Source organism: Gymnoscopelus braueri, assembly GCF_963280865.1.
Source record: "Gymnoscopelus braueri genome assembly, chromosome: 15".
Taxonomy (NCBI): Eukaryota; Metazoa; Chordata; class Actinopteri; order Myctophiformes; family Myctophidae; genus Gymnoscopelus; species Gymnoscopelus braueri.
This window is the reverse complement of record NC_137620.1, coordinates 38,025,707-38,038,080: the sequence shown is the minus strand read 5'-3', so window position 1 is coordinate 38,038,080 and position 12,374 is coordinate 38,025,707. Positions and strand designations below refer to the sequence as shown.

General features: G+C 40.5%; 2 protein-coding genes and 1 pseudogene across 3 annotated transcripts; all 3 read left to right on the top strand.

Moving 5' to 3' along the window:
* Window positions 1-200: 200 nt before the first annotated feature.
* LOC308101518 (cell division control protein 42 homolog) lies at window positions 201-788 on the top strand (the record flags this gene model as incomplete). Its single annotated transcript, XM_080450937.1, has 1 exon — window positions 201-788. The coding sequence occupies one exon, from the start codon at window positions 201-203 to the stop codon at window positions 786-788; it is 588 nt and encodes a 195-aa protein (XP_080307063.1).
* Window positions 789-3,793: 3,005 nt separating this feature from the next.
* On the top strand, window positions 3,794-4,393 carry LOC308101517 (cell division control protein 42 homolog; the record flags this gene model as incomplete). The annotated part of the gene is made up of 1 exon (XM_080450936.1): window positions 3,794-4,393. One exon carries the CDS (start codon window positions 3,794-3,796, stop codon window positions 4,391-4,393), a length of 600 nt encoding a protein of 199 aa, XP_080307062.1.
* A 2,383-nt stretch (window positions 4,394-6,776) lies between these two features.
* Window positions 6,777-7,314, top strand: LOC308101516 (cell division control protein 42 homolog; annotated as a pseudogene). The gene has a single exon. The product of its transcript is annotated as a cell division control protein 42 homolog (transcript).
* The last annotated feature ends 5,060 nt before the right edge of the window (window positions 7,315-12,374 follow it).

The window sequence follows — 12,374 nt, the reverse complement described above, 5'->3', positions numbered from 1 at the left end:
AAACAGCCCATGGTACAGTAAGACATTAAGGCTAAAAGGATAACATAAAAAAGTCCTGGGGATTTGTTTCCATTGTCGTCCGATTTGTAATGAGGAAACGTGTCTCGTTGTGATCTTTTTCAGGGGTTACAACAACGCAGAGGATTAAACACATTGAAATTATCTTCAAGGAGAACAGTGGATTTTGAACGAGGACAACAATGCAGAGCATCAAGTGTGCTTTAGTTGGAGATATGTTAGTAGGTATATCTAGTCTTTTAGTCACCTACGTGACGGACACATTTCCCCACAACACTTGCCCAACAGTTTATGAGAAACATTATAAACTGGCAACGATTGGCGGTGGACAATACAACCTCCAATTGTACGAAGCTTCAAGGAGTGAAGACTATGACAGGCTACGCCCGCTTATATACTCTGGAGCAGATGTGGTTCTGGTGTGTTTCTCTGTCGTTTATCCCACTTCATTTGAAAACATCAAACAAAAGTGGATACCTGAGATCAAGAACTTATGTCCAGGATGCCCCTACCTGCTGGTGGGCCTGCGGACCGATCTGAGGGACGACCCCTCCACCGTGGAGAAACTAGCCAGGAGGAGAGAGAAGCCCATCACTCCAGAGAGAGCAGAGGAACTGGCCCGCCACCTGAACGCTGTCGCATACGTTGAGTGTTCTGCTCTCACTAAGGAAGGTGTACAGCATGTATTTGACCAGGTGGTTTCAGCAGCTCTGAAGGGTCACTCTAAGTCTAAGCCCAAAAGGAGGCCCTGCAAATGTGAGCTGATGTGACTCCTTACACTTTTTCTTTGGAACAGTATCTAATGTGTTTGTTTAAACAGCATTCAGAGACTGTAACCCTACTTTTCTTTTTTAAAGTATTGTACGTTCCAGAAGTGTTGCTGTTTGACAAGTGGATCAAGTTTAGATTTCCAGCTCTTCCATAACTTCCATAATATCCTTCTTATTTTGTTGTTTATCTAGATGCTATAGGCTATATTTTCAAATCAAGGATGTCTCCAATACTAATACTAATCTTATGTACAACAATTTAAACAAATCAAGCCCTTCCTGACAGTTGGTGCTGCTAGGACATACCTACATTGTATGATTTTATTCCACATTGATTATTGTTTTTCAAACTTGTCATTCACATGTGTGATGACACTTAAGAACAGCTATAAGACAGAAGGTATTCGACAAAAAGCCACTGTCTTAAAACAATGTTAATTTGTTTTTGACAATTTTAAGGTTTTTAAATAAATGTGTCATAACTGCCTCCTCTTGGGAACTCATGTAAAGAAAGACTGATAGTGGCATTGGCACTAGCGCTGCCACCAGAGGGGACTGTGAGGTGCAGTTTAGACACACTTCCTTTGCTCAAAATGTACAGTTCAGGGAAGCATACGAATATAAGAGAATGTCCACCATTAAGACTGAAATCAAAGAATGTCTGTGACAATTTTATAGGTAGGCAAACTTATCATTGTTCATGTTTTTGTTGTATTTCATTTTATAACACAGATATTGTTCACCCAATCTGTGATTTTGTCTTTTATTATGTGTTATGTTGCTGCTATCTGGTTTTATTGTTATATGTCAGGGACACTGGATGAAAATGTGCCTCCTTGCTAAATCCAACATAATTACACTGTCTGCATTATGTATCTATTGTTCTTATTATACGCTGTCCCTCCCAAATAAACAAATAAAGTAAAGTCTACCAAACATTTTGGACAATCATTCATTAATGGCGATGATTGGTGGTGAACATTACCACCTTCAACTATTAGTTCATGAGCCAGAGCCCCAAAATTGAGTCATGATTATCAAATCGGTTAGCTTAGTGGTAGTTATCATGCGTTGAATATGTGGACCCCTATATTGTCACAGGATAAGTCACCAGTGCCGACGCACGTCATGCGTGGCCCCTAATAAAACCCACAAATGCATCATTGTCCCTATAGGCTATGCACTTTGTGCTCGCTTGGTCCCCTACAAATCACACATTGTTATTTACATAAAGGACTAGTAACTTTGGATCAACAAAATACATTTTTATAACTTTTTTTTAAAATACTTTATTTTTATTCTTTTTCTTTTTAGAACAAGCAGGTCAGCTTGGGCATCAATAAAATGGGTACATTTCAGGTGTTTTTAACACTCATTATATTACGGGCTATTCAGTCCAGAAGAGAGGGATCCTATTAAAACAACATCAGTCCAGAATAAAGTGGTCAGCCATTGTATTATTGCATTTTCTCCAGCAATTCTGGGATTCCGCTGTACCGTTCTGTGAGTACTTTCTTTTCGGAGTAATACAGAACCTAATCATGTTCTTCCATGAAAGCTCTCTCCAAAGACCAGAGCTAGAAGTGGTGGATAGTACACTACATATATTCAGCCATTTTATAATTCTTACAGTATCTTTGCTTTATATGCATGCACAGAGAGGGGAAGAGAAGGGGTTCAAGGGGAGAGGAGGGAGGAGGAAAGGAGAAAAGGTGAGATGAGGTCGAGAGTGAGGAGAGGATCAAGTATGAGAAAGTTTGTCTTGTGTTTTCACCAGAGAGAGGTTAATGCAATGATTATCAACATCATACTCTTTATTCATTGACTTTAAAATCTTCCCAACTACATCCTGCATGCGCTAAGCACGTGTTCACCTCTCACCCAATCACCAAATCAACCCTAGTGTGCGTCATTAATTGACTACAGTATATGCTCTGATGGTTTATCTATTTCTAGTGGTTGATTGAAAATAGATCTGGTCTATTTCATTTTCTGGCATCGCCGGTGATCTGATCTGATCATGTTAATCTGGTGTTGATTGTTCTTCAAAAGGAAACAGTCTGCTGATTGCTTTCAATCATCCACGCTTTCCTACACACTAATCAATCACACCATCATTCCCTCAACAAGGCGATCCGTTTAAATACGTCTCTCTCCTACACTACACTAGATCACTGCTTCACTTGCTGCCACACTCTGCTGCTGCTCCTGACAAAGCTTGGCTGTATTCCATTCGTTGCAATAAATAGTAAAATCTACTTTGACGTGAGTGTTCCTGACTGAACTGATCTTCAACCCCCCATTTCCAGGTATGATACGGTCTCTCAAACCAAAATGTATATTTAAAATGTGATTTGTTTTGTCCAGGGACGTGCTGGCCACTGGGAAATGTGGGACAATTCCAGAAAGGCCTGTCCATTCCAGGCCAACCAGGCCGGCCGTTTTAATTTACGTTGGCCGCACAATTTACGGGCCTCTCTATCTGAGATTCCCATGTTGAATTAGGGGCCCAGCACGTCCCTGGTTTTGTCGTTAGGGATGGTAAAAATGTATAAATGCTGTAACTGAGAAACAAATGTAAAAGAGTAAAACTGTTGCAAATAAGGATGTTAACTTAACACTGTTGAAAGTGTTAAATATAAGTAAAATAAAATACAAATATAAGTGTTAAATAAAATATATATATAAGTACTTTGATGAAACAGTATTTACAGTTTCATGAAAATGTTTTATTGAACAATGTAAAAGAAAATATATATATATGTTTTCCCCCAATTGATTACTTTATTAGTCATAAATGTAAAACAGCCCATGATGAAGACATTAAGGCTAAAAGGATAACATAAAAAAGTCCTGGGGATTTGTTTCCATTGTGGTCCTTTGTAGATTTGTAATGAGGAAATGTGTCTCGGTTGTGATCTTTTTCAGGGACTACAACAACGCAGAGGATTAAACACATTGAAATTATCTTCAAGGAGAACAGTGGATTTTGAACGAGGACAACAATGCAGAGCATCAAGTGTGTTTTAGTTGGAGATATCTTTGTAGGTAAATCTAGTCTTTTAGTCACCTACGTGACGGACACATTTCCCCACAACACTTGCCTAACAGTTTTTGATAATCATTCAACATTTTTGAAAAAAACAATTGGTGGTGAACAATACAACCTCCAATTACACGAAGCTTCAGGGAGTGAAGACTATGACAGGATACGCACGATCATGTACCCTGGAACAGATGTGGTTCTGGTGTGTTTCTCTGTCGTTTATCCCACTTCATTTGAAAACATCAAAGAAAGGTGGATACCTGAGATCACAAAACGCTGTCCAGGATGCCCCTACCTGCTGGTGGGCCTGCAGACCGATCTGAGAGACGACCCCTCCACCGTGGAGACACTAGCCAGGACGAGAGAGAAGCCCATCACTCCAGAGAGAGCAGAGGAACTGGCCCGCCACCTGAACGCTGTCGCATACGTTGAGTGTTCTGCTCTCACTAAGGAAGGTGTACAGCATGTATTTGACCAGCTGGTTTCAGCAGCTCTGCAGGGTCACTCTAAGTCTAAGTCTAAGCCCAAAAAGAGGCGCAGCAGATGTGAGCTGATGTGACTCCTTACACTTTTTCTTTGGAACAGTATTTAATACTGCTCTGTGTTTGTTTAAACAGCAAACTGTATCTTTGTTAATGTTTTCGTTGTATTTCATTTTATAACACACATATTCTTTACCCAATGTGTGTTTTTTCTTTTATTATGTATTATGTTGCTGCTATCTGGTTTTATTGTTATACGTTAGGACACTGGATGAAAATTTGCATCCTTGCTAAATCCAGAATAACTACGCTGTCTGCATCATGTATCTATTGTTCTTATTATACGCTGTCCCTCCCAAATAAACAAATACAGTATAAAGTCTACCAACAATTTTGGACAATCATTCATTAATGGCGATGATTTGGTGGTGAACATTACCACCTTCAACTATGGGAAGGTTCAGGGATGAGTGAATATGACACAAGTACTTGTCCATCCCGGTACAGATGTGGTTCTGCTCTGTTTCTCTGTTGCTAAATCCACTTCATTAGAAAACATCAAAGAAAGGTGGATACCTGAGATCGACCATTACTGTCCAGGGTGCCCCATTGGTCATAGAAGTGTTGGCGTCTTACAGAGTCTTACACAGAATGGAGTGTCTCCATTCTGTATGTTTTGTACAGTAACTATCCACTTCCCCTTTGTTGGCGGGGTTTTGTCCAGCCACTTCCTGGTAATTGCCTTCTTGCTGGTTAGTGGCTAACAATAATATTTTAAGAAGGTACTTATCCAGGGTGTTAATTTGGTTGGTATTTTACTCAGGTAAATATTGGTAAAATTACACTAATAGGTTGATATCTGATACAATGTCTTGCCAGTAGGTTTGGATTGCTGGACAATCCCAGAATAAAGTTGTCAGCCATTGTATTATTGCATTTTCTCCAGCAATTCCATGATTCCCGTGTAAGTGGTGGATAGTAAGTACTACATATATTCAGCCATTTTATAATTCTTACAGTATATTTGCTGTACTGTATATGCATGCACAGAGAGGGGAAGAGAAGGGGAGAGGAGGGAAGAGGAAAGGAGAAAAGGTGAGGTGTGGTGAGATTGAGGTGAGATGAGGTTGAGAGGGAGGAGAGGATCAAGGATGAGAAAGTTTGTCTTGTGTTTCCACTAGAGAGATGTTATTTAGGCTATAATTATGCACATCATACTCTTTATTCATTGACTTACAGATCTTACCAGCTACACCCCGCATGCGCTAAGCACGTGTTCACCTCCCCCCCATCACTAAATCCACCCTAGTGTGCTTCATTAATTGACTATATGCTCTGGTGTCAATATTGTTGTGATGTGCAATTTAACATGTTATATGACCTGTTTATATTTTATGGCATAGCAGGCTCTTTAAGCCACTCTGACAGCAACATAGATGACATCCCATACCTGTGACTTTGGAGGTGGGTAGAGGAAAAGACAGCCAATCGGGTCATCAGGAGGTTCACCTGTTGAGTATCAGATTGTTCTTGGGAGACAGAGCCTGCTTGTGAAATAGCCTACTGACAGTCTGAATGGTTTATCTATTTCTAGTGGCTGATTGAAAATAGATTCATGTTCTGGAAACGCCGTGATCTGATCATGTTCATCTTGGGTTGATTGTTCTTCAGAAGGAAACAGTCTGCTGATTGCTTTCCATCAGCCAGGCTTTCCTACACACCAATCACACCTCATTCCGTCATCAAGACGGTCTGCTTAAATACGTCTCCCTCCTACACTACACTAGATCACTGCTTCAATTGCTGCCACACTCTGCTGCTAACAAAGCTTGGCTGGATTCCATTTGTTGCAATAAATAGTTAAATCTACTTTGACGTGAGTTTTCCTGACTGAACTGATCTTCAACCCCCATTTCCAGGTATGATACAGATCTCTAACCAAAATATATATATAAATCTGATTTGTTTTGTTGCTAGGGATGGTAAAAATGTATAAATGCTGTATCTGAGAAACAAATGTAAAAGAGTAAAACTGTTGCAAATAAGGATGTTAACTTAACACTGTTGAAAGTGTTAAATATAAGTAAAATAAAATACCAAATACAAATATAAGTGTTAAATAAAAGAAAATATAAGTATTTTGATGAAACAGTATTTATAGTTTCATGAAAATGTTTTATTGAAAAATGTAAAAGAAAAAGAACATTCCCCCCCTCCCCCTGATTGAATACTTTATTAGTCAGACATGTAAAATAGCCCATGATTCAGTAAGACATGAAGGCTAAAGGATAACATAAAAAAGTCCTGGGGATTTGTTTCCATTGTGGTCCTTTTTGTTTTGATTTGTAATGAGGAAACGTGTCTCGGTCGTGATCTTTTTCAGGAGTTACAACAACGCAGAGGATTAAACACATTGAAATCGTCTTCAAGGAGAACAGTGGATTTTGAACGAGGACAACAATGCAGAGCATCAAGTGTGTTTTAGTTGGAGATATGTTAGTAGGTATAACTTGTCTTTTAGTCACCTACGTGACAGACACATTTCCCCACGACACTTACCTAACAGTTTTTGATAATCATTCAAAACTGGCAACGATTGGCGGTGAACAATACAACCTCCAATTATACGAAACTTCAGGGGCTGAAGACTATGACAGGCTACGCACGATCATGTACCCTGGAGCAGATGTGGCTCTGGTGTGCTTCTCTGTCGCACTCTTCATTTGAAAACGTCATAGAAAAGTGGATACCTGAGATCAAGCACAACTGTCCAGGGTGCCCCTACCTGCTGGTGGGCCTGCAGACCGATCTGAGGAACGACCCCTACCAGAAGCCCATCCCTCCAGAGAGAGCAGAGGAACTGGCCCGCCACCTGAACGCTGTCGCATACGTTGAGTGTTCTGCTCTCACTAAGAAAGGTGTGCAGCATGTATTTGACCAGCTGGTTTCAGCAGCTCTGCAGCCCAAAAAGAGGCGCAGCAGATGTGAGCTGCTGTGACCCCTTACACTACTACACCCCCTACACTACTTACTTGCTTGCTTTGGAACAGACCAGTATACTGCGCTGTGTTTGTGTAAACAGCATTCAGAGACTGTAGCCCTGCAAAACTAAAAGAATAAAAACAAGTATTGTTCAAGAAGTGTTGCTGTTTGACAAGTGGATCAAGGTTGGATTTCCAGCTCACTTCCATAATATCCTTTTTATTTTGTTTTTTATCTAGATGCTATAGGCTACCTTTTCAAATCAAGGATGTGTCTCTCTCCAATACTAATTTTATGTAGAACAATTTAAACAAATCAAGCCCTTCCTGACAGTTGGTGCTGCTAGGACATACCAGTATGATTTGATCTAATATTGATTGTTTTCCAAACTTGTCATTCACATGTGTGATGGCACTTAAGAAAATTATTCATTATACACTTTTCCTCCCAAATAAAGTAAAGACTACCAACAATTTTGGACAATCATTCATCAGCGTCAATGATTGGTGGAGAAAGAGATAAATCATGTTTTTTGCTTTAGAACAGTATTTAATACTTTATGGTGTTTAACTCATTTCAGTACAAAACTCTAACCCTGCGAAACTAAAAGAATTAAGAAAAATAAGTATGCACAGCGTCATGTCCCCCCTGGATTCCTAGGGAGAAGAGGGGGAAGGAGGAGGTTGGGGTGGAGGAGGATGAACTTGAAAGCCCGAACGAGCCGATCTACAAGCATAGTCTCGACCCATGTTTGGTCTGTTGTGGAGCAGAACAAACAGGTGTAGAGCGATCACAGGTGTATTTATACTGTGGTGACTGCAACAAGGATTGGCTGAAGTGAGCAGAGGCAGGTGTAGTGGATAGGGGTGATTATGAATGGGGCGTGGCTAATGAGTGAAGGTACTGTAGGTGTGGTAGACAGGGAAGCGATTGAGGACGGGGAGTGGCTGTGATAAGCAGAGGGTGGTCTCCACTCCTGAACCTACGTTGTATACAACTACATTACATTCTCTGCAGCAATGTCTTGATAGAAATAAAGCACTAACTTCCCAGCAGGCCTGGAATTTCGTAATTTTAGGGGCAAGGCCGCTTGGCCTTTGGTGTTGTCCATTTTCTTTAGGGCACAAAGGCCAAATGCCAGGGCAGGAAGGCCATCAAATAAAATAAGATTTTATTCCATTGTAATAATGTATTGGATTTAAGGGTTAAGAAATAATGTAAAGGAGTCCGTTTTAAACTCTACAGCAGAGAAATCAGAGATCAGGTGGTGTAGTTTTACATTGTGGCCACTAGATGGTGCACATTAACCACATTTAATAAGAAATTATACAAATAAGGAATAAAACAGAGCTAGAACTTCACTTGTAAGTACAGTTGAAATATGGATTGTGGTTGAAGGAGGTCGTGTAAAAAGTACTGTAGAATCAACTGGAATAGCTTGTCTACTGCATAGCGTTAGTGCAGGACTGAGGTCTTTGTAGTTGTATAAATGTGGAAATTCCATTTCTATTGCATTACATAAATGTTGATGACAATAAAATGTTTAGATAAATGCCATAACAATCCAATGTTTCAGTTTATAACCATTTGAGATCACAGATGTTTTTGAAATGTCCCTCATGTCAAACTTTCCACAAAGTTTCATTAACTTACAGACCTTTGCCCAGCCATGCCCACTGCCACGCCGCCTTTAGCCAATTGTTGGTGTGAAAACTCAGTGGAATCAATTCAGCGAAAGCTAAGGTGTGACAAGTTCACCTGATGGCAACAATATCAATGGTCAGGAAACAGTCATTTCTAACCTTGGCTATTAGCTAAGTCAATGTCACATGACAAACTGCATCATCATTTAAACATCTTCAAGTAGAATTATCCAAGACATGAATACAAACTGTCACTGGCAGGTATAGCTGAATCATCTTGTAGGTAAAAAATAAATATATATATATATATGTGACAGCCGGAAGGTAGACGGAACCCGGGAGCAGTATGGGTTGGCGCCCCAGCCTGCGTCTTCCGTGAGGAAGAAGCCCAACAAACCCACGGTGAGGCCTTTTAGGAGGGCCTTTCAGGCAAGCCGCAAGTGGAGCCTCCAGTGCCACCACGGCCCAAGACACCATCACGCCGGAGTGAAATGTTTGGAGCGGGGGAGTCTGGTGCAACGCTCAGGTCCTGGACCTTGTGAGACGAAGGAAGGGCCCGGACAGGAGGCCATCCACAGAGCCTAGTCCCTCCACGTGCCAGAGCCTCCCCCGGTCCCGGCAGAGTAGTTCCGGAGAAGCGGACTGAGGGGCCCTGTCTTTCCCTAAAAGGACTGACCGTGGGTAGCTACTGGGACGTAAGTCGGGGCTTGATCAACCCCGGCTGGTTCACCTGGGCGAGGGTGTATCACACAACAAACAATGGCATGAAAGTGAAATTACTCACTTTAATATCTAAATGATACAATCACAATCTTTAAAATCACTAGAGGTGTGCGTAGTTTGATACAACTTAGGTTAACCTTTCAAATGCAGTGTCATCCTTCTACGTAAGTTAAGTTCACACGGTCAGAGATTAGAACAGAGACAAATAAGGTTATTTATTCACAATGGGGATCTTACTGAACACTTTCTTTCTCTTTCAGTTCATCATAGAGGCAAGGCCTGTTCCAGCTGAGATGCGGATTGACTTGAAACAAATACAGGTTTTGGTAGTTACCTTGCCATGATGTAAATCCAAATACTGGCAAGATATCTTCAATATGTTGCTCCATTGATTAGAATATTGATATTCCACAATAGTATCCTCATTGACTTACAGCTCTCAAAGTCACTCTTTTAGCACATAAACAAACATACAAATCTGTGTAATCAAAGGCATTTGAGGTTTGAGGTTGTGTGAAATTGTGTGTTTCAATCCTAGGGATAGGTTGAGGGTTATTTCTCATATACATCCAAGCTGTCAGACAGTTCTGAGAATTGACACATGACTGCAATGAGGTTTAGTAACAATCTATTTGTTATCTATCTTACTACATTCTATGAATGCCACATAAACTACATTTGTAATATTCCATTGTGGGGTGATTACCTGGTGAATCTCATTGACCAAGAAACATTAGTGACATCACATACTTGCATACATGCTCACATGTGACATATGGAGTGGAGAGTGGAGACAGTACTGTGGGTTGGCCTGGATGTGTGTAGAGGGAAAGACAGCCAATTAGGAAGTCAGGCAGTTCACCCGTTGAGCAAAGAAAGAGCCTGCTTGTGAAATACTGACAATCTGAATGTCACAAGTGTGTGACACAGATTTCTGTCACAAGCGTGATCTTTCTTCTCCCTTTTTCCAGGTACTGTGTGATTTTTATCTCTAACCATTAGCCTAATATAAACACAACGGTCGAAATAATAGCGTTGACGTTCACTCACTGTGAGTAGTTTACATAATATACTTTGTAATTTTGCAGTTAACTCATTTGTTTGTGATTTGTTTTGTGGCTAGGAATGGTAAAATGGATAAATGCTGTAACTGAACTGATGCCAATGTGAAAGGGATTAAAGTAAACCACTGTAAAATAGAAGTACTTTGATGAACAGCATTCACATGATTCATGGAAAAGTTTTTATTGAAGAATGTTTTGAAAAAACATAAAAACATTTGGTAACATTTGCCTAATGAGGAAACGTGTCACGGTCGTGATCTTTTTCAGGGTTACAACAGAAGCATATGGCCAGCACGAAGGAACAAACACATGAAACGATCTTCACATGAGAACAGGGGATTTTGAACAGGGACAAACATGCAGGCCATTAAGTGTGTCTTCGTTGGCGATTGCCAAGTGGGTATATCAAAGCTTTTAGTCACCTACACGACTGACGAATATCCCACTGAATGGATAATAACGACCATGGACACCTATTCAGCAACGGCAATTATTGACGGTGAAGCTTACAACCTTCAGCTATTTGAAAGTTCAAGGATGGATGAATACGAAAGGCTACGACTACTTATGTACCCTGGTACAGATGTGGCGCTGCTCTGTTTCTCTGTTGTTCAACCCACTTCATTTGAAAACATCGAAGAAAGGTGGATACCTGAGATCACACAACACTGTCCAGGGTGTCCCTACCTGCTGGTGGGCCTGCAGACCGATCTGAGGGACGACCCCTCCACCTTGGAGAAGCTCGCCAAGCAGAACCAGAAGCCCATCCCTCCAGAGAGAGCAGAGGAACTGGCCCGCCACCTGAACGCTGTCGCATACGTTGAGTGCTCTGCTCTCACAAAGGAAGGTGTACAGCATGTATTTGACCAGGTGGTTTTAGCAGCTCTGGGTCACTCCAAAGAAATGCACAAATGTAAGCTGTTATGAGCCCTTACGCTTTTGCTTTAAAAAGCATTCAATACTGTACGTTGTTTAAACTCATTTCAGCATGAGACTGTAACCCTGTAAAACTAAAGGAATCAACAAAAAGAAGTATGTCGTAGAAGTGTTGGTGTTTGACATCAAAGTTATTTTTTCATTTCGTTTTTAATCCAAACAGTATGAAGATTGTAATGTGAGATTGTAATTGTAACCTGCCTTTTTTATTCTATTTTATAAACATGACTTTAAGTTAAGATTGTATGTCATACTCTAGAGTCTAGCTCTATGCCACTCCCCGAAGCTATCATAAAATAAATCTTCACTGATCTGAGCTTATCCTGTGTACTTATTACCTACTATGTCAGTGGTTCTCAAACTTTTTCATGTGAAGGCCCCCTAAAATGACCCCCAGAAGCAATGATTTGAGTTAAACATGTTCACTTTACAAATATATATATTCACCTGTTTCTTGGCTGTGTGTTTTCCACTTCCTGTCGGATTTCATTGGATATCATTAGTCATCTGACCGGTTTAATTGGATTTCATTGGATCAAAAGACAGGAAGTGGAACACAGTGAAAAGCCTAGGAAACAGGTGGATATATTCAAAGATTTGCAAAAAACTCACTATTTATCAAAAATAGCAGATCTACAATTTCATAGCATGGCACAGAGTGCCGCACTATGAGCTTGTATATTTGCTATTTTTGAATAGCCAAAGTTACA